At 42.8% G+C, this 27,524-nt stretch overlaps 1 protein-coding gene across 1 annotated transcript; it reads left to right on the forward strand.

Moving 5' to 3' along the window:
* The first annotated feature begins 802 nt into the window (after positions 1-802).
* On the forward strand, positions 803-24,329 carry LOC117562155 (A disintegrin and metalloproteinase with thrombospondin motifs 15-like). The gene is made up of 8 exons (XM_034239975.1): positions 803-2,036; positions 5,215-5,347; positions 9,095-9,262; positions 16,737-17,020; positions 17,111-17,288; positions 18,577-18,752; positions 19,604-19,779; positions 21,029-24,329. Exons 1-8 carry the CDS (start codon positions 1,077-1,079, stop codon positions 21,807-21,809), a joined length of 2,856 nt encoding a protein of 951 aa, XP_034095866.1. The 5' UTR covers positions 803-1,076; the 3' UTR covers positions 21,810-24,329.
* Positions 24,330-27,524: the final 3,195 nt, after the last annotated feature.

Genomic DNA, 27,524 nt, shown 5'->3' on the forward strand with positions numbered 1-27,524 from the left:
ACAAAAAAATCATAGACAAGCAATTCTTAAAAGTATATAGGTGCAAGAACACGGAGCAATTCTGAAACAAAATCGATTTAAGTGAAATTATATTTGATTTATTACTGCAGATTTTCCTTTTTTTCTTCATGATGCTAACTAAGGTTTTTCTAAAGGGCTACTGCTGTATCACGATAATAAAAATGTGTTCTTCCTGGAACCATGTAAATCACTAAATTGATACTGTGTGTAAGGAGAGTGCCATCTCTTTAAACAATAGCAATGGTTCTGGAGGTGCATTTTCGCACATTAACCACCAGGTGGGGCCAGAGTACAACACACCTGTTCAGGCGCTCAGAGGAACTGAAGCTGCAGTGAACATTAGGTGCTGCAGACAGGTGTCGCTCTTTGCCTGCACTCCACTTTGCATGTGCCTTTAAACGTTGTTCTGATGCATAAGGATATGCAGAACAAAATGTATGTGTTTCTGTGCATGTGAGTGGATACTCCTTTTATGTTTTTATTTTTTATTTGACCAATTCAAATATTTACGTCTAAAAATACATTTTCTGGAAAGAAAAAAAACAAATGGAAAGTACATTTTATGATTTATTTTTAGATTGTGTAAAGTTATGATGCAGGTGGATTAGTTTGAAATGCACGTTTAAAAACTTAAACTCTTGTATTTTGGGTTTTGTTCCTTGTGTGTTTGCTCACTGTCTGTCTTCCTCACAGTGAGTCAGGCGGTGGGAGGGGAATGATGCTCTATAGCTCCTGTCACACATGCGGTACAGCAACAATAATATTTGGAGGGTTACAAGTGGCTGCGGTCTGCAGCTCAAACCGAGACGCATGACCAATGAGCTCTCTCTCTCTCTTGCGCACGAACCCAGATTTATTTTGACAGACATCATCGGTGTTATACTGTATGAGCGAATTTAAAGATCAGCCGTGCAGACAAGTTGGTGGCCAGAGTGGAAACGGTGCAAGATGGGAGAGAAGCTGGAAGTCAGTGCAGACGCAAGCTGCGCTCCGTGCCATTACGCATAACTTTTTGCTGCACCGAAGCTGAAATAGAGTGGACTTTCTTGAGCAAGATGGCTATACTCATCAGTTCATTGATTATATTAACAAAGTTCCTGCTTTATTTGAACCCAGCATATTGCATGGAGGTAGATTTTTGCATCCCTGTGCGTGTGGATCATCAAAGGCACGAGAAACAGCTGCACCGGCGCGCGGAGGAGATTGAGGAAAGACAGATTGTTTTCAGACTAAGTGCATTCAAACAGGAATTTTACCTCCAACTCACGCCGGACTCTAGTTTCCTCGCACCGGGCAGCTTGCCACTTGATAGCAGCTCCTCAGCATCCAACGAAACCTCTGACCTACGGGAATGCTTCTACTCCGGGAATGTCAACGCGGAACCGAACTCATTCGCCGCGCTCAGCCTGTGTAAAGGTCTCCATGGGGGGTTTTCTTATAACGGTATGGAGTATTTCATCAGCCTGACTGGCAGTGAAGACGCTGCGTCAGGATTTGGAAACTCTTTCGACAGGACGCACATCATCCGCCGCCGGAGACGCCCTGCGCACTCGGGTACTAACTTCACCAGCAGGTGTGGAGTTACACCTGACTCCAACTTTAACATTTCCCTGGAGAAATACAAGCACTTGGGCCAACTGGAGTTTGATGGCTTAACCGAAACTGTGTTGAAAACCTTGGGGAGGTCCAAGAGATTTGCCTCCATCCCAAGGTTTGTGGAGGTGCTGGTGGTGGCGGACGAATCTATGGCAACATTTCACGGGGATGACCTAAAGCATTACCTCCTGACCCTGATGTCAGTGGCAGCCAGGCTTTACAAGCACCCCAGCATCCTCAACTCCATAAACATAGTGGTGGTGGGATTCATGGTGATAAGTGACGCTGACAAGGGACCAAAGGTTTCCAGTAATGCAGCCCTGACTCTGCGCAACTTTTGTTCCTGGCAGAAGAAATTGAATAAACACAATGACAAGCAGCCAGAGTACTGGGACACTGCCATACTGTTCACCAAACAGGTAAGCAGGGGAGGAGGGAGCTTAGTCAAACACAGATGTGATGCATCAGCAGGGAAATAAATAATTAGAAATGATACACTCATAGGTGGATTATAAAACAATGGGCCACAGGTCACACATATTTAAGGGCCCCTGTCTCTTCTACAAATGAGAAAGAAACCCAGACTGTAGATTCATTTATTGTCATGCACAGTAGCTGTAGTTACGGCAATGAAAATCTTACCACCCTCCAACAATGAAACATAAATATATATAAGACATGAAACAATAAAGCAAATACAAAAAACGATACAAATAGTGCAAGAAGAAACATAGTACAAATAAAATAGTGCAAGAGAATGTTGCAAGACTAATATGCAAGTAATAGGAGACAAGATGACTACTCTTCCAGTCATATTCTGCAGATGAACCAAACTAACACTCAGGGCCTGAGTGTTAGTGTTAGTGTTAACATGCCTCACGACACAGGCATGTTTGCAGTCATTTGATTGACTTGCAATAATTTCATACAGGTCTGTGCCCTGTAGGGTTATGCATCCTTTATGTGATGATGCAGCCCTGCTAGTCCTCTTCTGTATTCCAATTAGTCACTGTAAAGGAGCAACAGAGCCAGTTGTTTCCATAAAAAGTCTCCACCTCTGTCTGCAGCTGCAGAATAAGAACTGGGTCATTATCTGCATATAGGAACCTTCAATATGAATCATAAGAATCCAAACTCCTTCTTTATCCATTCAAGGTGGTGGTAACTGACACTATCTACGACATTCAGTGTGGTCACAGCTGTCAGATAATCCCATGTGGCCACTAGAGCTGTAACCATTGTTCAGTACATCCTACACCAACTTCACTGATGCCTGTTTCATGGTGCCTGCTTTCCATTAGGGTCCAGTTTGGCCATCTGATACACGGCCTCTCTCCTTCACTGCAAAGCAACATACAAAAACATTTCAAGGTCAAAACGACTTAAAAAATCACAGTGTACTCGGGAAAGATCCCTTTATTTACACTAAGGGTAATTATATGTAGGAAAGTCCGGCGGTGTTGTCCTTGTAGGGCACAATGAGTGCAGCTGCAGAGATGGAAACAATCTTGTAATAGGTTATAGAGAGCTGGTGGTGTGGAATACACATGGCTGGCAGAGGGGGCTTCTGCCATCGCTGGGCCTCATCGAAACACTGGGTTAACAAGTTTATCGTCCACTTTGGACCGATAGTGAGTCATTTCAATACTAACAAAACATATATTAAAGGTCCCATGTCATGGCCATTTCTACTGATATTTCCATTGTTGAAGTCTACTAGAATAGATTTAAATTGTGTAATTTTCAAAACTCACATTGGTTTCTCAAACAGCATCTCTGTATAGTAGGCCTATGTGTATTCACTCTCTGTCTTAAACGGCTTGTTGGAGCTCCTGCCCCCCCCCCCCCTCCCTGTGAGCGCAGTGTGCTCTGATTGGTCGGGACGTTGCAAGGCTTGTTGCGAGGCTCGTTGCGAGGCTCGTTGCGAGGCTCGTTGCGAGGCTCGTTGCGAGGCTCGTTGCGAGGCTCGTTGCGAGGCTCGTTGCTGCTCGCCGCTGCTGCGAGGAGCGGACAGGTTTCCGGGTCGGCGATACAGCTAACAAGCGAAACTCATCCTGAGCACACACAAACACTCACAGCCTAAGTAAAAACAATAAGCGTGGCTTGATATTGAGTAAGAAAAAGGTTTATAACGCTGTGAGAATGGGTCTACGGAGAGCATTTCTCCGCGATCCCAACTCGTCTATTACCAGCGTTCAGGGAGCTCTATGCAAGTCAATGGGACTCCCTGTTAGTTAGCCAAGGGATCCTGGTGTGTGAGGTGCTCCGCGGATTGGTCCATTTGGGCCAATCCGGTCATTTGTTGTTGATTTGGGTGTTCACACGTCACAGAATCCAGGAAGCAAACAATGGAAAAAGAGAAATCTCCAACGAGGCGTTCTGGGGCAGCATAGACAGGTCTTTTCTTGTAGAGTTTTACTCGCTACAGGGTGTACTTTGAGGGTTTGTGACTTTGCAGACCGTTTACATGCAGAAAAACCTTCACAACACACAAGGGGATGGGTAATAACCAGAAAGGCATGACATGGGACCTTTAAAGAGTCTCTATTATGCTTTTTGGGGTTTCCCCTTTCCTATAGTGTGTTATGTAGGTTTTTGTGCATGTAAATGGTCTGCAAAGGCTAAAATCCCAGTGTTCCCTCCAGAGGGAGTGTCTCTCTCACACACTGCCTTGCTTAAATCACCTCCATTGTACTCCTTTGTTTACATCTGTCACATAATGATATCATTGTGTGACACTCGCGCCTCTATTGGCTAGCGCTCCAACAGATTGAACGTGATAGGCTAAGGGGCGGGACATCTCTAATACATCTCTAAACAGACTAATCACAACAGAGCCGGCCAGCTAACCAATCAGGTTTTAGACAGAGGTGCTGCAGCACAGGCAGTATGAGAACAAAAATAACTTGTTTAACATTAAAGACAGTAAAAACACAAAATACAAATATTAACCTGAAACAAATTAGCATAATATGTCCTTTAACATCATTGTAGTGCCAAAATAAAAGTTGGGGGATCAACAACATATTTGAGATTCATCCTCTTGTGATCATGAATGTCTGTATGCATTTTCCGAGATACAGTATGTTTCAAAGCTGTTTAAATATTTCCTTCCAGCCCTATAAGTTATGGTCTTACTACCTGACAATGTTATATATTCAAAAAGAATCCAATGAGCAGAACGGAATGGGGGACAATTGTGTTGTTGACTTACCCAGCTAAGTACAGCCAAGTACAAATGGAGGTACAGTAAATAGATAAGTCATGATACTGAGAGAATTGCAGATAAACACATAATGACCGTGTTGATATGGTTCTTGTACTTCCCCTGGGCTGTGTACCGCAGGTGGGACCTATCTCGTGCTCCCAAACTCTCTTTACCTAAACACTGACCTTTTGCTTCAATATATTTGAAGAACAGAGCAACAATAAACAAACCACAGTCCCATGTGCTTTGTATTAGTGCTCTTCATGGTCTGTTCAATCTGTAGCTCAAGGCATAGCCTCACCAAGAAGAACAGTGTCCTAGTCCAACATTTTTATGAAAATGAAATGAAAGGCGTGTCCCAATGAACATTTATGTGTCTGTGTCACCAGGATCTCTGCGGGGCCACAACCTGTGATACATTGGGGATGGCTGATGTTGGGACCATGTGTGACCCGAAGAGAAGCTGCTCTGTCATCGAAGATGATGGCTTGCCCTCCGCCTTCACAACCGCCCATGAACTTGGTAAGAATTGTGTGGTTTGGGAAATGTGTTGAACATCTAACGATGACTAACTCTCACATTATGCATTTTGGATTCATGCTAATGCACACTTGGCCTCAGAGACAGATGCTCAAGGCAAGAGCTGCATACAACCTTAGCTTAAGTTGTCAGAGGAATTCAAGTTTGACAGACTTTTATGCGCACAATCAGTTTGCAAACTGGCCTGGCCGGAGGGCTTTGCTACTTTCATGAAAATCTGTGTGATGTTGGTTCTTCATCCTGGTCCCAGCACGATGCTGGGTCTCAAACCTACCAGCTATTAAATTGCATGTTCTTGTTGAAAATCCGTCCCTGGCTAGATGGGCAAAATCAAAACCAGCAGGTCTCTGGGCGAGGTTGAGATTGTTTCATGTTTGGTATTACAGTTGCACGACATAACTTTGCTCACTGGCAGCTGCAAATGGTACAGTTCAGGCATCATCAATTATTTCACACGATAAAATGATACTGACAAATGTACTATTAGCTTCAACATTCCAGCTAGGCTTTTTTTTGTGAGAAAGAAAGTGTTAGCAAGGAAAAAGGGTTGAACTATAGGCAACATAACACATGTACAGTTTTCTCTGAGTCCTAACTGTCTCTTTAAGAGACTATATACACAACCCAGTCTCAAGGCATTTCGTGTAATAGTCACGAAATACATTTAATTGATTCGTGTTCACCAACACGATTTTCCCATTTTTTTCGTGTCACACAGAACGATTTTAAAAGCAATGTATTTATATTGGTAGTATGTTTCGTGCCTGCACCACGTCTTTTTGTCTGGTCGGGTCTTGGAAGACCAGAAGCTGTATGGTTCATAAAAACATGTTCTTACTCAATATCAAGCCACGATTATTGTTTTTATTTTAAATTGTATAATGTCGGACTTTTTTTGCCGTCTGTGAGGAAAAGAAATGGGGCTCAGAGCCTCAGAATACTGAAATCTGTATTTTTCAAATCTTTTTTTCCTTCTAATTTGTTATTCTTTTCTAAATAACACACTGTTATTTACTCAACAATAACACACAATTATCCTTGTTTTCATCTCTCTGGCTTTTTTGGCATCCGTCAGGAACTGAATTTCAAAATAAAATAACCGGAAACATAGGTAGGCCTACAGTATATGGGACATTTCGAGCATCATTGCGATACACACCCACTGAACTGATTACCCAAGATACTCAGAATACTGAAATCTGTATTTTTTAAATCTTGTTTTCCTTCTAATTTTATTTACATTGCTTTTAAAATCGTTCTGTGTGACATGTAAAAAAGGGGGAAATCGTGTTGGTGAACACGAATCAATAGATTCATTTCGTGACTATAACACGAAATGCCGTGAGACTGGGTTGTAAGTACAGGAGTCAGTGCATGGTTAGCCTAGCTTAGCATTAAGGACGAGCACAGAGGAAAGGCAGAAGATCTGCTTAGATAAAAAATGTGTTGAAAATTAGCGCTAAGCTAGGCTAACCACATACTAGCTCCAACAAATTGATATCAATTCTCTCTTTTCACTTTAAGGGAGCTATCCAAGTTGAGTACTTTTTTAAACTATTCATTATTATGTTAAATGACAAATTACAGTCTATTATATCCTTGCCAAATAGCTAGGTAAGACCAAAATATTGATTGGCATTACATCAGTCATCATAGTAAGTGATCATGCTCTTGTTTCCCAGATTTCTGACTTTAAACTGGAGGTGGAAGTTGGATGTATTACTCCATGCGTGTGTTGTCTGTGTGGAACATTTGGACAAATTGGGACAAATCCACAGGGACGCATTCGTTCTCTTTTCATCTGGAATTTAGGCTGATTTAACTTGTTAAGCCCCGAGCCTGTTTTTCCAGGTCTTAGGCTCGAAAATGACATTCCCAGAACAAATACAACAAATATCTTTCCTTCTAAAAGGGTTAAATTAATAATCTTTTTTCTCAAAGCAAGGTTACACCTGTGAGTTGGATGTAGAAGTGTCAGAATCAATATAGATGTTTTTATTTTAAAGTAAATTCAGATTGAACACAGTTAAAAAATGTAAATGATCGTGTCCGTCCAAAAAAAAAGAAAACTTAGTGAAAACCACCCTTGAATGATGGGATGGTAGACTAAAAGCTTTAGGAATCCAAACTACGACATATAATAAGTACCCTGTATAAAGATTGATGCAAAACAAGTGAAATGTGACCTTTTTAGAGAGATTTAGCAAAAAAAAAACACTTCTGGGGTCATTTGGGTGGATTTTCCATATCTCTGGCCCCCCTTGCTCGATTTTGATGATTGACATCTCTTTCTAACCGTCAGAGCCAATGGAATCGAGGGGAACTCCCACATACTCCTTATTTGGTAATGTGTGTGTGTGAGAGTGACGCATAGCCAAAACCGGAAGCTGCAATAACTCTGGTGGCTACCATTAGCAGCTAACTTTTACTCTCCGATTTTTACATAAAAATGGAATTATGGATTATAAATAATTTTTTTAAATCCACAGAAACATTATCAACCTATGGATTAACCGATTCAGCCGTGTTTTGTCTCGTTTTAATGCCATTGAACACGTCTTTTGATCAGATTGACAGCTACGGTAAAAGCTCCGTAAAGGTAGGTGTTGTGATGTCTGTGTTTGCTTCCCCTGTCGCGAGTTCGGATCACTCAGTGATGATACTATACCTAAATAATCTGTGGAACCTCAGCTTTAATCGGATATCTTGTATGTGCAGCTACGATAAGTATTAAGGGTATCTTTTATCTTGAGTTCTGTGCCAAAGTGCGTTAGCATTTTTCGCTCAGGGGTCATTTAGATGCTTCTTATGAGACTTGTGTTTTGTTTTGGTAAATATGGTTTGTATCGTCAGTTAGCTGAGATTATTCCCGTTAATCTGGTACAACACATTAATAGGTTCTTAAATGTTAAGATGCCCTGAGACACAGTGTCGTGAAAAACAAAAAAAAGCCCCCGCCGAGGGGGGCTTTGGATGTGGTTTTATTCCCCCCCCCCCAAAAAATAATAATTGCAGATTTAAGTTACATAAATGGAGGTGAAGTTGAACACTGCTAATCACGCTTTCCAATGAAATCTAATGTGTAGTGCTTAACTTTATGCACTGTAGTTTGACACACTAACACTGTCTAGTTAAAGCTGATTCTATTAATAATACATGTGACTTTTTTCATATTTTAAATATCAGTGTTTTAGGCTGTAAAATAAGTAAGACTCTTGCCTGAAACCAGATGCACAAGTCACTCTTGAGCCCCCAAGAGAGGCATTGGTTTACACTGCCCTTATGTTAAGTAATCACACAATTTCCTACCAACATGGTCCTGTCTCATGATTGAATACCCCGAAACACAGTTTATGTATTTTATTTTCATTTTTGGAAAGTAATACATGTTCGTATTTAGGGAGTGAAATTATTTCCTTGGGAACTAAATTCTCCTGTCAGGCCTAGTCTAGAACATGGACGAACGCCATGCTGTATATTCCCATGCATAACTGCATTCCTCTGTGCGATCAGCTTCAAATCAGTCCAAGTTGAGCTTGCTTAGTCATATAAACATGTGTGTTGTGATGTCTGGTAAAAAGTTTCTCTTTGGGTAAATCCCCTCAGAAGTATCTGCCCAGTGACTTTTCCTTAAGGCTAACTTTGTTTCAAATCATGGGACAACTAACAGTAGAGGTTCCTGACTCTAACAAAGAGGTAATCTTCTGTCTTTCTTCTCTCATCCCTCAGGCCACGTCTTCAACATGCCCCACGACAATGTGAAGGCATGTGAGGAGGTATTTGGGAAACTAAAGGACAACCACATGATGTCTCCCACACTGATTCAGATCGACAGGAGCAGGCCCTGGTCTGTGTGCAGCGCAGCCATCATTACTGAGTTCCTGGACAGAGGTCATGGTTAGTAAACACTTCCTGTGTATGTCTCTGGACTCAGATGGACCACTAATTCTGTCCAGGCTTCATGTGCTCAGCTGGTTCTAATCTAATTGTACTCACAAAAACAGACCTTGGCTTTGGTTTCTCATGGTTACATTTTTTATTTCAGTTTGTGATCACATACAACTATTTTATGTTTAACCCTGATACTTTTGTTAATATACAGTATATTCCTGGCTGTATTAGATGTTTCTTGGACGAGGTGAAGGTTTATTCTTGAGTTACTTTTTTATCCTTATCCTTCAAAAATGGGGTCTTGGAATAGAAAAGTCAATTACTCAGCCTGGGGTCAACCTACTGTACTTCAACACTTTTAAAAACAAACTTCACAATAAATAACACACATAAATCCAATATCAAGAGAATAAAACTGCATACGTTTAGTATTACAAAGTCTAACTTTGTATCTATGTTGATAAGGGAGTCCATCAAATAACTTAACTAAAGACGACATTTAATGCTAATTTTCAAGAGGGAACTTTAAGATTTTAGCCTTTGCAAACCATTTACATGCACACAAACCTACTATATAACACACTACAGGAAAGGGAAAACCTCAAAAGCATAAAAAGGCCCATGTAATTAAAAAAGCAGATTTCTTAAAGTTGTTCTTATATACATATTTTAAACAACAATTTGTCAAATCACTATGTGAAATAGTATTGGCATACAAAGGATCAGAATTCTCTAAACTTGACTATTTTGTTTTAACAACAAACTCGAAGTGATGCAGCACCCAGTCCTGAAGTGCAAACTGACAAACAGCGTATGTTATATGCTGATCGGAGCCTATACATTTATATAAAGCTTTTTAAGAGAAAAACGAAAAATCCTGGAACATATCAGATTCCACAAGAAATGCAGAAATGTAAAATGTAAAAGAAGTGCAATATAAATCACTTAAGAACATCTAAGAAAGTATTTTCCTTGCGATGTTATTTTATGATGACAGTATCCACTTCCAGTATCCAAATTAAATATAACATTCATAAGTGAATGCATATATCATTCTGGTTTCTTTCTCCGCAGTAGCCCTTATGTGCCAAGTCTTTTTCTGTCCGTGTGTAAACTCCCGTAAGTGACTGTGAGTGGATTCTGTGGAATAGCCACCACATTATTACTTCCCCTCAACCAGCCTACTTACTGTAACAAGCAATGTGTATTTACTAAATTAAACACTACATTGCTAACAGTCCTTTTCTACATGATTAATTTGCTTTATCTAAATATAATATGGTGCCTGTGCTGTCTCAAAGACGGCTAAGAGTCTGCTTTTGAAAGACTGAAGACAAATATATTGTAGCAACTATTTTCATTATTTTAATGTTATATCTAGTTTAATAGTCCTATTATTATTATTTGTTTTCTTTGGTATTTCCTTACATTAACTTAGATCAACCAAACAATCCAAACAATTCATTTTAGGTAATTGTTACTTCCCTAACAAAGAGAGTATAACTGCAAGACATTTTGGTTAGCTAAGAATTTAGCAAAAACAAATGCTGTTAAAGAAAGGATTTAGGTTTTTAATTTTGTCCTTAAAGCTATAGTTATTGATTTATTGGCCATATGGGTGCTGTGTAACAAGCTGTAAACAAAGTATGAGCATATAACCACATTATCTTGACTACCCAATGTTTTTGGTCTCCATGAACTCCTGAAGGAAGTATAAGGACTTTCCCATCAGCTGGTCAATAACTGTGTCGGTGTGTTGTTTGGTGCCGGACAGGTAGAATTACATGGGTTTATTGCACTGAAAACAGCTGCCTGCTGCTTTTGGAAACATTGTTGTTTGAGTTCTGAGACTGAAAGACAGGAATAGAGGGGGGGGGTGTCAAGGAGAGACTCTGAGGCATGAAATCAATTGCACGACTCAGATAGTGTTCTCAAAAAATAAAGACTTTACTGGAATTTAGCACAGTAATCAAAACAAGGAAAACAAATATACTCTTTCGAGGAAAACTAGCAAGTGATCAATGAGGTAGATCCGTGGGAAGTCCGTGAGGTAATCAGGAACGTGGGTCATAGTAAGACAACGAACTGACAATGAACAGGAGGAAGCTACCACAATATATACACAGGTAAAGGGGACACAGGTGGAAACAATCAGGGCGGGGAAAACAATCAAGGACGCAGGAGACAGAAGGGGGCGGGGAGCGTGGAGGCCTGAAATGAGAGGGATGATTAATTAAGGGAATAAACATAAAGCACAGGGCAAAGGGACATGACAAAACTAACATAAAGAATACACTTTCACTATTAGTTTCCTAGACATGACAGTACCCCCCCTTCTAGGGACGGCTCCTGACGGCCCAGGCTCCTCTGAGTTGAGGCGGTCAAAATCCTCAATGAGGCTTTTATCTATGACGAAGCGGGAAGGAATCCATATCCGCTCCTCAGGACCATAACCCTTCCAGTCAACCAGTAGCTGTCGCCCTCTACCCCTTTTCCGACTAGCCAATATCTTCTTGACGGTGTAAACCGGACCTCCATCAATCATCCGGGGGGGCGGGGGGGGGTTTGGCGGTGGGAACCATAGCGCTCTCCTTCAAGGGTTTTAGTTTCCCTACATGGAAGGTGGGATGTACCTTCATGGACCTGGGAAGCCGTAGTCTCACTGAAACCGGGTTGATGACCTTGGTGACGGGAAAAGGACCCACAAACCGGGGAGCCAATTTACGGGAGAGTACGTGGAGGGGAAGGTCTCGTGTAGAAAGCCAGACTTTTTGGCCTGGCTGGTATACAGGAGCTGGTCGGCGTTTTCGGTCTGCTGCTCTTTTCACCAGTTGTGAATTCCTGCAGAGGATCTTCCTAGCCGCAGCCCACACGCGCCGACAACGCCTGACCAGCGCGTGGGCAGACGGGACCGTGACCTCCCTCTCCGTGGCTGGGAACAGTGGCGGCTGGTAGCCATAAACACAGTGAAAAGGGGACAGGCCCGTGGCAGAAGTAGGGAGGATGTTGTGCGCATACTCAACCCAGGTGAGGTGCTCGCTCCAGGAGGATGGATTCTGGGACACCAAGCAGCGCAAACAGGTCTCCAGTTCTTGATTTAGGCGCTCTGTCTGGCCGTTAGACTCCGGATGGTATCCTGACGAGAGACTGACCGTGGCACCGATGAGGCGGCAGAACTCCTTCCAGAAGCGTGACACAAACTGGGGGCCCCGGTCGGAGACAATATCCTTTGGGAAACCATGAAGCCGAAACACATTATGCATCATGACCTCAGCCGTTTCCTTCGCTGAGGGCATCTTGGGCAAAGCAATGAAATGTGTCATTTTAGAAAAACGGTCCACTACCGTAAGAACTGTGGTTTTACCTCTAGAGAGGGGCAGGCCAGTGACGAAGTCCATGGAGATCTCTGACCAGGGTATGTTGGGAATAGGGAGTGGTTGTAATAGTCCTATTCGCGCCCTGGAAGAGGTCTTGTTTCGAGCGCAGACAGGGCACACCTCCACATACTCCTTCACCTCCTTCTCCATGGATGTCCACCAGAAACGTTGTTTTATGATGAACATAGTTCTCTTGACTCCAGGGTGACAGGTGAGCAGCGAAGTGTGAGCCCAGTGGATCACCTGTGGTCGCTCGGCCTCCTGAACGAAAAGCCGGTTAAGCGGGCAACCCCTTGGTGCAGGAGCTCCAGCATTGGCTCGTATTACCTCCTTCTCTACTGACCAAGTCAGCGCTCCTACCACCCGGTTTAATGGGATGATGGGTTCCGGCTCCTTGACTGCAGGCACAGGGTCAAACAGACGGGACAGAGCGTCAGGCTTGACATTCTGAGACCCCGGCCTGAAGGAAAGAACAAAGTCAAAACGGTTGAAAAACAAGGTCCACCTAGCCTGGCGGGAGTTCAGGTCTTTTGGCCTTTCTTATATATTCCAAGTTTTTGTGATCGGTCCAAACCACGAAAGGATGCTCGGCTCCCTCCAACCAATGCCTCCACTCTTCCAGTGCCAGCTTCACGGCCAGCAACTCACGGTTTCCCACGTCGTAATTTCTCTCTGCTGGGGAGAGCTTCCTGGACAGGAAAGCGCAGGGGTGAAGTTTGTTGTCCTTCTGTAGTCGCTGGGAGAGGACCGCTCCCACCCCTTCGTTGGAGGCATCCACTTCTACCACAAACTGACGAGTGGTGTCCGGCAAGGTGAGTATGGGAGCAGAGGTGAACATTCCTTTAAGCCGAGAAAAAGCCTCCTCAGCCTGAGGAGACCACAAAAAAGGCACTTGAGGGGACGTGAGGACATGAAGAGGGGCTGCAATAGCACTGAACCTCCGCACAAAACGTCTGTAAAAATTTGCAAAGCCTAAAAACTGCTGCACTTTCTTACGAGAGTCAGGGGTAGGCCAACAAGCTACTGCGCTAACCTTCTCTGGGTCCATCCTGACCTGGCGAAATGATGAAGCCCAAGAAAGTGACTGTCTCTGCATGGAATTCGCATTTTTCTGCTTTGACAAACAACCTATTCTTGAGCAGCTCTTGTAGAACCTGGCGGACATGTTGTTTATGGGTGTCAAGGTCAGGGGAGTAGATCAGAATGTCGTCCAGATATACAAAAACGAAACGGTTCAGAAACTCCATCAACACGTCGTTGATCATAGCCTGGAACACAGCAGGAGCGTTTGATAATCCAAATGGCATTACACGGTATTCATAGTGGCCTGAAGGGGTGTTGAAACCCGTCTTCCATTCATCACCCTCCCTGATCCTGACTAAATGATAAGCATTACGCAGGTCTAACTTGGTGAAAACCTTGGCTCCCTGAAGCTGCTCGAAGGCTGACGAGATGAGAGGAAGGGGGTACCGGTTTTTAACCGTAATGTCATTGAGATGCGAGTAGTCAATACAGGGCCTAAGAGACCCATCCTTTTTCCCAACAAAAAAAAACCCCGCTCCTGCTGGTGATGAGGAAGGGCGAATAAGGCCTGTTTTGAGGGAGGCATCAATATAGTCCTTCATGGCCTCTTTCTCAGGTCCTGAAATAGCATATAGTCGACCCTTAGGAATTGTAGACCCAGCAATCAGGTCGATAGCACAGTCATAGGGGCGGTGAGGCGGAAGAGTCAGAGCCTTGGATTTACTGAATACTTCACTTAAATCGTGGTAGCAGGAAGGGACTGAAAGAACATCAGGAAAATATATTTCTGGGATAGTTCCCTGCCTAACCCTCCCAGTGTTACCTCTTCTGTCAATCTCCGCTACCTGCTTAACACAGTGATCTCTGCAATTCTTTCCCCACCCCTCCACCCTCCCAGATTGCCAATCAATGTGAGGGTTATGAAGTTTCAACCAGGGAAACCCCAAAATGAGTGGATGTTGGGCTGAATTAAAACAGTGAAATGACATTGTCTCGTGATGGTTATCATCACATCTTATTTCTAAAGGCTCCGTTTGGTGAGTCACTTTAAACAACAGCCGCCCATCGAGAGCACTCGCTTCAAGAGGCTGGGGTAGAGGTTTAGTTTTTATGTCCAATTTTTTAACTAAACCCCAATCCATCAGACTTTCGTCTGCCCCTGAGTCAATGAGTGCACCATGAGTAACCACATTGTCTCTGATTTTTACCTGGATGCGGGTCAGGGTGCGAGGAGGAAAGTCAGAGGAAGAGATCCGGCTCACCAACGTACTCCTTTATTGGTGAGCCCCCTCTTTTACCGGACAAGCCACTTGTGGATGTCTGCGCTGCCCGCAGTAGAAGCACAGACCCTCCTTTAATCGACGCTGACGTTCTGCCATCGAAAGCTTGGCGCGGCTCAACTGCATTGGCTCCTCCACCGAGCCAGGGGGCGCTGTTGTCCGGAACGCCGGTGAGGGGTGACGGGGCCTCCAAGAAGAAGTAGTATCCAGCGGCGAGCGTCTCCTCTGGGGAGGCGGATCAACCGCATCCTTGGATTTATTCCTTCTCCTCTCCGTTAAACGATTGTCTATCCGTATTGCCATGGATATGACATAGTCCAAGTCAGCGGGCAGATCGAGAGGCGCCAGCTGGTCTTGTAGGGAATCCGAGAGACCGCTGACGAAAGCGTCAAACAATGCAGCGGAGTTCCAGCCGCTATCGGCTGCCATAGTCCGGAACTCGATGGCGTAGTCAGCCACACTCCGCTGATGTTGTTTCAGTTTAATCAGAGCCCGAGCTGCTTCCCTGCCCGGCGTGGTTTGATTGAAGATCTTTCTCATACTGTCTATGAAGTTTTCCAGCGACCCGCAGATGGGGGAGCCTCGGGACCACTCTGCCGTAGCCCACGCTGCTGCTCGGCCGGAGAGATGGGAGATCATGAAAGCCACTTTGGAATTGTCCGTGGGAAAAGCAGCCGGTTGGTGGTGATAGTGTAACTCACACTGCACAATGAACGTCCGGCAGCCCTCCGAGTCTCCGGAGTATTTTTCGGGTGGAGCCAGACGCATGGAAGTACTGTGCGGCTCAGTAGACCGGTTGGGATCGGAACCGGTCGCCGCCGGAACCGGGGGAGTCGTGGGAGGAGAAGCAGCCTGCAGGTGAGTGAGCACACGCTGGACCTCAGCTGCCAGCAGATTCACCTGGGTTGTCACCGATGATTGTAGTTCCCCGTGGCTGTTGGATAGGTGCTGCACTCCGTGCTGTATGGCGGCCATCTGCTCCTCTTGTTGCCCAAGACGTTGGCCCTGAGAGCGGATGGCGTTCTTTAGCTGGTCTGAGTCGGCTGAGTTCATTTTAATGGTCAGTTCGTACTGTCAAGGAGAGACTCTGAGGCATGAAATCAATTGCACGACTCAGATAGTGTTCTCAAAAAATAAAGACTTTACTGGAATTTAGCACAGTAATCAAAACAAGGAAAACAAATATACTCTTTCGAGGAAAACTAGCAAGTGATCAATGAGGTAGATCCGTGGGAAGTCCGTGAGGTAATCAGGAACGTGGGTCATAGTAAGACAACGAACTGACAATGAACAGGAGGAAGCTACCACAATATATACACAGGTAAAGGGGACACAGGTGGAAACAATCAGGGCGGGGAAAACAATCAAGGACGCAGGAGACAGAAGGGGGCGGGGAGCGTGGAGGCCTGAAATGAGAGGGATGATTAATTAAGGGAATAAACATAAAGCACAGGGCAAAGGGACATGACAAAACTAACATAAAGAATACACTTTCACTATTAGTTTCCTAGACATGACAGGGGGAAAGCATTTTAAGATACACAAACGTTCCGGAGAGTTGGTGACAATTCTTTCTGGGTTCCAAAAGCAACACCTCTCATATTACCCCTTCATTTCATTTCAAACCTTTATTTAGACAGATAAATCCCATTGAGATCATTGATCACTTTTTCAAGGGAGACCTGCTCAAGTAGTTCCACATGAAACATAAAAACAAGTACCCATGTCCCTTATAGTAAATATTACCATATCAATAAGTGCAACTTGTGAGTAATTGCAATGTTGTTGGTCTTTCTGCAGGAGACTGTCTGCTGGAACAGCCTCAGAGGCAGCTGTCTCTTACCGACAACCTGCCTGGGTCCAGCTACAGCCTGCATCGTCAATGTGAGCTTGCCTTCGGCTCTGGCTCCAAGCCCTGCCCATACATGCAACCCTGCTCCAAGCTGTGGTGCACCGGAAGGGCCCACGGCCAGCTGGTCTGCCAAACCCGACACTTCCCCTGGGCGGACGGCACCAGCTGTGGTAACGGTAAAATATGCTTCAGAGGAACCTGCACTGATAAGAACATCACCATGCACATCAAGGTGAGAGAATGCAGAAAGACAGCACTGTCAAACTTCCTTTTTTTCAGTAAAGATTGATGTACCATCGTGTCTGTTTTTCCTTTGTCTCAGGTGGATGGTCGGTGGGGGAAGTGGGGACTATTTGGGGACTGTTCTCGAAGTTGTGGTGGAGGAGTTCAGCTGGCCAAGAGAGCGTGTGACAACCCCATTCCTGAGAATGGAGGCAAATACTGCTATGGCCTTCGCATCAAATATCGCTCATGTAACCTCAACCCTTGCCCTGAAACAGGTACGTTAGTCGCTGTTCCAGTATGTTCACAAACAAAGACACACAATAATGGCTGTTATTGACCATTCACTTAACATGTTCCAAAAACTGTCCAGTTACTTTACAGTTACAGTTACTTTAGCTTATGTAACTACCAGAAGTTGCGCTAGACTTGACGGACAGGATCGTAACATTTCCGTCAAAATCCACTATTACCTGTCGACCTTTACACAACTCTGACGAGGGGGGGGGGGAGAGAGCACGCTCGTGAACTGTCAACCGGGGGGGGGGGGGGGCGCACGCTCGTGAACTGTTAGCGTAAAGCAAAAACTCCCAGACATTTCAATGATTTCTACGGCAAAGTTTGGTTTGGAAACGGTATTCTTTCCTTTTTGGCGGGCATGCATAACACCGGAGCCTCGCTGCGGGGAAGCTTTGGCGCTGTTCCGAGTTTGTTCTACTCTGTCAAAATGATGTAATGCTTTCAGATTTTTCCATCATTGTTAAAAAATATATTCGATTAACGCAACCTCTGGTAATTACACACACCAGGCCTGTACAAGTTCAGCTTTCTCTGAATGCTGAAACAGTTGAAGCAACCCAAAGCAACTGAGCAAAATTGGAAGGAATGGATCGAACAGTGTTTTAATTTGGTGTAGCTAATTAGCTTCCCAATATGGTAGAAACATAACCAAGCATTAATTTAAGCCCAATAGTAAGATGTAGGAGTTACAGTGAAGAAAAGCCTAATTTCATTACTGGCACATCCACTGTGTAGCCTCCCCACCATGTTGGAGAGTAGCATATTAGTAGCTGTTTCCTGCTCTTTACTGGTTTGGGAAAATCAACATTCCAAAAACCCCAGCTAAAGTTATTTGACATATAAGACATTTGATAGTTTTCATCCTTGTGAGGTTAAAAGTTAAACATACTCTTTTAAAATGTATGCAAGTATGTACGCTAAGGAGACAGCAAGTGTGTATTTAAGCTCCCTTGAAGTTAACGTTAGCTTAATTAGCCTGCTAGCTACAGCTAGATACAAACTGTCAGGAAAGTAGAAGTTTCTGTTGTCTATCACTGTCTAAAAGAATCATGGACCCATAGTTTTGAAAACTTCCGTTGAAGCCGGAAATCTGCCACCATTATCATAAGTGAAATGCATGTGCTGTGCAAAAACGCACATCATTTATATGAGTAGCAACTATGCCGCTCTTGGTGAATGTTCAATTTCAAAACTCCAGCCACAGTCTGTAAGGTCAACAATTTTGGAGTAGATCTCTATTCAACCTGACGTTGTTTCTATCTCTAGGTAAGAGTTTCCGTGAGGAGCAGTGTGAGGCATTCAATGGAATAAACCTGAACACCAACAGACTGGGTCCGTCTGCGGTTTGGGTTCCTAAATATTCAGGCATCTCTCCTAAGGACAAATGCAAACTTATCTGCCGCGCCAATGGTACTGGGTACTTCTATGTCCTTGCTCCAAAGGTATGTAACTTACAAACACCTGTTTAAATGAACTGTTCACTTTTCTAGTCATTAAACAAATGAAATGTATTACAAAAACATGAACAACCAGGATTACAATAACATGACAACCAATCATGTTACAACCCAGTGGGTATGCCGTGTTAATAAAGTAGAGAAACAAATTATAGCCAAATGAAATCTTGACTACTTTGACAGAATGCTGATCGGAGAATGTTAATTGCAAGATTCAAGCTGTTGTAGCCACTAGATGGTATATATCTGTCTAAAAGCTTGGACTTGACTGTAGTACATTGTTTCAATATTCTGATCTAAATGAGAATCAACTACTTTACTTGCTGATGCAATCTGTACTCCTTGTATTTGAAATATTTAGCTGCCTGCCTGTCTGTTCACAATGGTTTGGCATGTAATTTCCCTGTATCTTTTGGCCCTTATTTGGAATGAAAGAAGTGACTGCTAGTTCTTTCCACAGCAAAGCAATGACAGGTCATTTGTTGGTGGCAGTAGAGAGAGTGGCTGCTGCTGCTGGATGGATGGTGTGGTGGGAAAGGAAACATGCAGGGACAGTATCACTTCACAGCTGGGGCTTGTCAGCTACTATTTACTCAGCCAAAAGGAAACAAGCTTGTAGCAGTAATACAAGCCAACATCTCTTTTCCACTTAAGAATACTGTGCACTTCCTCTGGTTCTACATCTGACCTTTATCAAGCTTTTCAGTTCATTATGTTTGTTTACTCAGAACATTTAACAATGTAAATATGGAAGACCACATGTGGAAACAAACTCTTGCCTTTCATTTTATTATGCATCTTAAGATTGTCATAATAAAATGTCTTCATCCTTGCAGGTTGTGGATGGGACCCCCTGCTCTCCTGACACCTCAGCTGTATGTGTTCAAGGAAAATGCATCAAGGCAGGCTGCGATAGCAAGCTGGACTCCAACAGGAAGTTTGACATGTGCGGGGTGTGTGGCGGCGACAACCAGGGCTGCAAGAAGGTCTCAGGAATGTTCACCAAACCTATGTAAGTCGCACGTCAGCAGATACTGTATTACCTCTAAGTGTTGAAGTGACGGGACAGGTCGAGGTCAACATTGATGTCAACTTTGCTAAATCGGATCTACAGAAGGGAGGTGATAACTGAGATATTTTAGCCTGCCTAACCGTTTAGTTCATTCAAATGATCCTCGACGTATTTTACACATTTACAAATACAAAACATTGTGGTTGAACAAGTTACCTTGAACATTTGAATACCTCAAAGGAAAAGGTGGCTGTCATGTTCCTTTTTGACTCTTGGTAAAAGGGCAAGTATATTTTTTTAAGTGGAGACTATCATATAGAAAATGTTTCAGCTTATATGTTGTTTCCAACAACCACCTGCAATTCAGCCGTGAATGTTTTTCGATTGCGTTAAGCTGCCTTTCACATGATACACAATTTGCTCTCTGCTCACAGCGGGTGCAGTGCTAAGTGCTAGTTAAGTTTTGATTCTATCGTTACCTCCCCTGCTAGCTTGCGCCGCTTTATAAAGCTGACAGCTCATTGGTTGAAAGTCAAAAGGTCAGCCGTATACAAGGTCAAAGTTTAAATCATTTGAGCTTTAGTTGAGTGCTTTTCAACAATTTTGAGCAATGTGCAACGCAGAGGGAAGGGTAGAAGGTATCGCTCTTTCCAAAGGAGAGAACAACAACATCAGCGCAGAGCCGTTTCACCGCTGGTCATGTGAAGGCAACTTAACTAGACTAAGTGATACTGTTTAAGCACAAAGTTATTAACATATTTAACAATTCTGTTGGAGTAATGCTGGTGCAGTGGTTGCGTTAACCGAATTTATTCCGTCTATGACGGATTTCTTTTAACAATGACGGAAAAATCTGAAAGCAGTCCGTCATCTTGACAGATTAGAACAAACTCAGAACAGCGGCAAAGTTTCCCCGCAGCGAGGCTCCGGTGTTATGCATGCCCTCCAAAAAGGAAATGATACCGTTTCCAAACCTAACTTTGCCGTAAAAATCATTGAAATGTCTGTGAGTATTTGCTTTACGCTGTGTGCGCTCCCGCGAGGTGCAGTGGGCATGCATAATAACACGGCATAACACCGGCGATAACAGTTCACTTGACCATAGTATCATGGTTAATGGTAATTATACAAATTTAAAAGAAAAACACAATCAGATAGCAATGTATGCTAACACACTGTTATCTACTCTGTCTCTATCTACTGATGTTTAAGAATACATGAAAAACTGTTACATTTACATCTATTTCAGACATGGCTACAACTTTGTGCTGATGCTGCCCATTGGAGCTTCAAACATTGACATCCGTCAGCGTGGCTACAGAGGAATGGTCAGCGACGAAAACTACTTAGCGGTGAAGAATCGGCACGGCAAGTACCTGCTGAACGGCAACTACGTGGTCTCAGCCGTTGAGCGAGACTTGCTGGTGAAGGGCAGCTTACTGCGCTACAGCGGCACCTCCACCTCTGTAGAGATCCTTCAGGCCACCAGACCCCTGCAGGAGCCTCTGACTGTGGAGGTTCTCTCTGTAGGGAAGATGACTCCTCCCAGGGTGCGCTACTCCTTCTACATCTCCAAGGAGAGCAAGGAGGAGAAGACTCTGCGGAAAGAGGACAAAAGCCACAAAGCGCATAATAGTGTCTTGGCAGACAGTAATCGGGTAGAGGCTAAGAAGCTGATGATGGGAAAGAGGCCCGTCAGTCATTGGGTAACAGGAAGTTGGGATTCGTGCACAGTGACTTGTGGGAATGGGCTGCAGAAGAGGCTTGTGGAGTGTCAGAGCATAGAGGGGCGTCCAGCAGTGGACTGTGACAGTGCTGACAGACCTGTAGCATTGAGATCATGTGGGGATCCATGTCCCATGTGGGATGTAGGGGTCTGGTCTCACTGCTCCAAATCCTGTGGAAGGGGCTTTAAAAGGCGGCCGGTGCGCTGTATGACTGAGAAGAACGGTTTGAATCTGCCAAGAGACCACTGCTCTGGAAGGAGGAAGCCTCAGGAACTGGACCTCTGCAATCTGAAGCCATGTTAAAGCAGAACAGGCACAGCCCAACGACCTATTTGCTTCAGTAAAAGTGACAATTTGACATGAACCTGAGACCAAATCAGCATTTTAATGACCCTATTACTGGGTTGGGTGGAAGTACTATCAGATGCAGCCTGACAGTGTTTCAAGTGGTGTCTGTTAGAGCAAAGAAACACAATGAAGAAAGAGAGGATCTCCATTCATTGTTTGAAAAGACAGACATCTAGAGAACAGAAAAGAAGGAAAGTCTTCTTTTGAACCGTCAAAACCATCCGCATCAGGTTTGACCTGTGGTTAGTCTACCTCGACTAGGAACAATGACACAATGCCTGAGCATATACTGACAGAAACAAATGAGAAAGATGCAGAGACAGTGATCACACACATCTGCCCATAAACATACTTTCTTGGTAAAGCTACCCGCATGGGATGAAATTGAAAAAAGGGCAAAAAAAAGTCCAGGACAAACAGATAAAGTGAGATATAACCTCAGCACTCACACTGTGCATTTATCAAAAGCAGATATCTCACCTGGGAGTTTTCTAATTTCACTGAAAAACTAATGAAAATGTGAAACGCGGTGCTGTATGATTCACGCAACATTCAAGAACTGTATTCCATGCAGTTATTTCTTGATTCAGTACTATTGACTGTTTGACTGTCCGATGTGAATAATCAAAGTCAGTAGCCAATCACTGCCTGTTTGAGTCAGACCATAGCTTTACAAACCTTACAAAATGAAAACAGTCGATAATATACCCTACGTACTTGATACAATCTTTATAGTTTTAATCAATATCAAAGCATTCCTGGACTGTACTTGTTACCAAAACATTTAGAATATTTTTTTAAAGACGAAAATGTGTTATTATTGAATGTACGCTGTTAGAGTGTCTGTGACAATTTGTGCAAAACCAAACTGACTAGAGCACAGCTGTTTTGATTCTGTTTGGCCAAAGAGTTACTTGTAACGTAACAATCAAATAAGGCAGCATATTAAACAGCATGTAAACTTACCTGTAAATGATACTGTTAATGGACCAGACCAATGCTAGTGTGCTCTTTACTCTTCAATAGCATTGAACACCCACTGTCTGCCCATTACATAAAGGATACAGTGCAATATTATTTAACATTTGATATGGACCAAACCATGGTGGTTTGCAGTTTGCCCCTTCTAAAAAATAGGTTGTTGTCAGTTTTGAAGATAGTAAAGATCAATATAGATTATTAAAACTTCTGTAGAATTGATCACTTCTCTACTGAATATCTATATATTCAGAAGGTATATTCCTTACAATAATAATAATAATACTAATATAGAATAAGGGTTAATTCGTAAATTACATTTTGACTAAAAAAGGTTACCCTCCTCAAAGCTCTATGTTGTTTTTTCATTTTAGAAGACTTTATATTTTGCAAAAAGTTCAATATATGTTGTGATGGATACGTGTTTTGTTATTTCTTCGACCTCTATAGGCTTCAGCCCTTCGGGTACATACAGTAGCTGCTTTATCACCTTCAGCCCTTAATGAACAGACATATTGCATCATGCCAGACTATCAATATAAAGCCCTTTTTTCAGAAAAAGGTTGATAATACATATCTATGGTCAAATTAAATGGACCACCCACCCTTATATTCAATCAAACACCCATTGGTGTCATTTCATTTTGTTGTTTTATCAAAGGATTACATTTGAAAACTAATATACACAGCAAAAGAAATATGGGGTTACACGCGAAAAATTGTCTTAAAAGTAAGACTTAAAGTGCAAGGGCATCTGTCTGGACTTTTACATGTTTACAAAGTTTAATAATGAAACTAAATTGTATCATCTGTAATAATGGAAAATTCAGCACTTCCTGTTTCAAAATCCTTAAAATATAACATCCCAGAAAAATAGATAACTATTTGTTTTTTAAGATGGTACTTTAAACTGATGGACACACGACGTCCTTCAACAGAAATGCAATTGAATTCCTAATTTCCAGTGTTATTTGTTTTAAAGGAGACCTATCATGCTATATTTGAATAATATATTGTAGGGCCATACCTATAAGGTATATTTATATGTTTTCTTTTTCAAAATACCAAACAGATCATGCATTTTAGCCATGCCTCATTTCGCTCTATTTTCCTCTCCTCCACCCTGTCTTTGCATGCGCTGCAGCTGACCACGCCCCCCTGCAAAGGAGGGGGCCGAGTTACGAGTCATGTTACCATGCTGTTACCATGCTGTTACCATGCCAGGGCAACCTCTCATGCCAGGGAGCTCCTCGTCACTGACGTCAGACTATTTTCAAATCTGTATCAGTCTGTATCAGATCCGTTGCAGCCCCGTTTATAGAGATTTGGGTATGGAGGAAAAGAGAGAGGGTTGTGTTCCCTGACACACCGGGGACACATATTCATGTATACAAGACGTACAAAGGTGCATTTTGCATGATAGGTCCCCTTTAAAGGACCAATTATAACATCTGAAAGGTGCCATTGTACAATTGCTGTTTTTTTTTTTCATGTACAGATAATGCTATCAGTTGTCTTTTGTATTGTATACTATGTATACATTCATCTAGCTGTATAAAATAAAGTATATATATAAGAATACAAGCATATGCTGAGTCATGATTGATGTTTTCTCTGATTAGTCAGGTTTTCAAATATTGCACATATAATCATGCAAATAGTACATCTGTCATTCCAGATGCTCAATGTCAGAAATATTTCCGTTAGGAGCTTTAATCTTTGAATAGGAGGCAGAAATGATACTTTTGAATGCAAAGTCAATGAGAAAGTCTCTGCCTCACTGATCACCAATCATCGCCATGGTAACTTTGGAAGCTGCAGAACACACATGATAGTCGCTAAACACAGTATTGTTCTGATACTTTAAGTAATACTAACCTACTGTAAATCAGACATATTTGAATGATGGACTGTATGGATATCTGTTGTGTCTTGAACGTCTTCCTTTGCATCAGCAGTTTCTGTTACAGCAGATTTCTGCTGTGCCACGCAGTCTTCTATCACATGAGATGAGTCAGTCTTGATATCTCAGCTCTTCTCCAACTGAAGCATGACCCCAGATGAAATTGTTTTCATTCATCCACTTTGGTATTCGGTTGATTCAAGCTCTGTTATCCCAGCTGGACTGTAATAACACACCCAGCCTGGCCATTGCCTGCCCAGTGAGCCCGATGCTCTGTTGGACAGATGGCTCTCAAACGTGCACACCGTCAGTCACTCCAAGGATTTGACCCATATTGAGACCCAACTAATGAAATCAACATATTTGGATAAAAGATATAGGTTTAAAAGGGGTGAGTAAAATTATCTAGAATTAATTTTCTTGGATTTAAAAGGTCAGGTAATATCCCTAAGCCTTTATGGGGTTGTATTATATAGCGTGCTGATGGTGCCTTACTAATGGTGACAACAATTGTTTTAATCCAGTATTGAGCAAGAGCTTTGTAGCCACTTAACTTGCTGCCATTTGAACCTTCGGGCAATTCTGCAACGTCATTTCTCTAAAAGTGGACTCCTAGTAAACTCCTTTCCATACTGTTGTCAGAAGCAATAACAATCTTAGCCTATCAGTGGCAAAAACTATCTCTTAAAGTAAACGTTCAGTGACTGCAATGAAATAGCTTCGGGCTATTACTCACAGTCTCTTCAGCTGTTACTGTCAACACCAAACTCACGTAATACTGAACCATTTTGAATAACTGTTGTACACATTAGTTACAGTACATGGATACAAGAAAATGGAAAAGAATCGTCCAAGTGGAAAAATGTTGATGTTACTGTTGGTGGAATGGGTAGCGAGGGGAGGCAGGCTACCAAAAGGCTGGATAATTAATTGAAAGTTCTCTCCTACACTCAATGTATCAACATTAGCCATTCCTCATTGAACACACCTGCCAAGGGATATTACTTTATCTTCTCAGACTTGACAGACTTGACAGAGCCACAGAAAGGCCCAACTGTTTTCACAGGGAGAGCCCCTTAAACTTTATTATCGCCAAAGAGGGATGTGATTTGGAGTGAAATATTGAACTTGTATTGTGCATTTGTCTTACACTGCACTGCTATCCCAAGATTCAAATTGAAGAAGAAGCCAGCTATTTGCTAAAAACACAATGTCCTAGTCATTCAAAGGCCTTTCCCTAAAGCTGAACTGGGGTTTTCATCCAAATCTCCACACTTGTCAGCCTGAATCAAAAAAAACAAAACCAAACAAATAAACTACTCTCCAGCAATTCACATGTGTAAAACTGCATAAATTACATTTCAGTTTGAGTTTGTATGAATTTCCATTCACATTAAGTTACGTTTTTTTTAACTCATTGGATTCCAATATCTAAAAGTGTTTATGACAAATGGGTGCAGAAGATGTTATGGAGTTTTATACAATTTAGAGTGTTTTGGCTGGATCAGATATTGAGCTGGATTAGTTTTTTGACAGAACACATGCCCTAAGAAGTGCAGCTGCATTAGCCAAGCAAGAGCATTGTTGGAATAAGTACTTAGATACTTTACTTAAGTCAAATACAAATATGTGTGTCTTAAAATACTCCATAACAAGTACAAGTCCTGATGTTCCTTAGGTAAACGTACAAACATATTAGCATCAAAATATACTGTACAAAAGGTAGTTTTCATTCTGCACAACAATATATTACATATTACTTTAAAAAAAGAGTAATATATTACACTATATTACTCTCTACATAAAGTAACTCGTTACTTTACTTGCAGGGCCGGCCCGCCCCTCCCTGCAGGCAGATCACGCAGACTGCTAAAGTTTCAAATGTTCTCTTTAGTTCAGTTTCCTTTGTCGCATACAACTGATCCAGATAGCTCCTGAATGTTTTCCTATCTGACCATGGCTGTCCTCTGTCTCCTGCTATCTGTATTTTGCGCAGTATATCTCTGAACGATGGTGATTCCACTGTGCAAATGGGCAACATTTCCTCTACTATGAAGGATGCTACAAGCCTGTCCATCTCTGCTTTGGTTACCGGTCCTCCAAATTCTAAATGTTGCTGCTTCGGAGTCGGCGGCGGTGCACTCACAACATCCTCACTCTGGGTTCGGGGGTCCTTAGCTATTAGCTTCACCTTAGCATGTGTTCTTTGCAGGTGTTTGTTGAGGTTTGACGTGGTGTTTACAGCAGTGGATAACAGCTTCTGGCCTGGACACAATTTGCACCTCACCGTCACATTCCTGTCTATTCTTCGACCACGGTGTGCTTTTCTTTGACATTGTCATTTTTGTAGCTCCTCCGTTTACAAAAATGCTGTGTATAAAAATGCTGCAAGCTTGCTTCTAGATATATATGCGACGCTAGAGATGATCTTGCGCGCGATCTTGTGACGATTCTCTCTGACCAATCAGCAGTCGAGAGTGTTTACGTCACTAGTTCAGCCCTGGCCTGATAGAACCACAATTTTATGGGGCCGGAAAAAGAGGGAAAAAGTACCCGCTAGCCGGGGCTACGCTATATGGAAAGGCCACCAAAAACTGGCCTGGCCGCTTGAGGCCGCTTGAGGCCGCTTGAGGCCGCTTGAGGCCGCTTGAGGCCGCTTGAGGCCGCTTGAGGACGATTAAGGACGCTTAAACGGGGCTACCCGCTGCAGTGGAAATGCGCCATAGTAACTGTAGTGAGATTACTGAATTATAAAAGTAGCGCGTTACACTACTCCGTTACCGACTAAA

This window comes from Gymnodraco acuticeps, unplaced genomic scaffold, assembly GCF_902827175.1.
Source record: "Gymnodraco acuticeps unplaced genomic scaffold, fGymAcu1.1, whole genome shotgun sequence".
Lineage (NCBI taxonomy): Eukaryota > Metazoa > Chordata > Actinopteri > Perciformes > Bathydraconidae > Gymnodraco > Gymnodraco acuticeps.

Bases quoted from the DNA above. Each gene is read 5' to 3' on its own strand.
- LOC117562155 (XM_034239975.1), top strand. From the start codon at position 1,077: ATGGCTATACTCATCAGTTCATTGATTATATTAACAAAGTTCCTGCTT. The intron at 17,021-17,110 runs GTGAGAGAATGC...CCTTTGTCTCAG, and splicing joins ACATCACCATGCACATCAAG to GTGGATGGTCGGTGGGGGAA. The intron at 19,780-21,028 runs GTAAGTCGCACG...CATCTATTTCAG, and splicing joins GGAATGTTCACCAAACCTAT to ACATGGCTACAACTTTGTGC.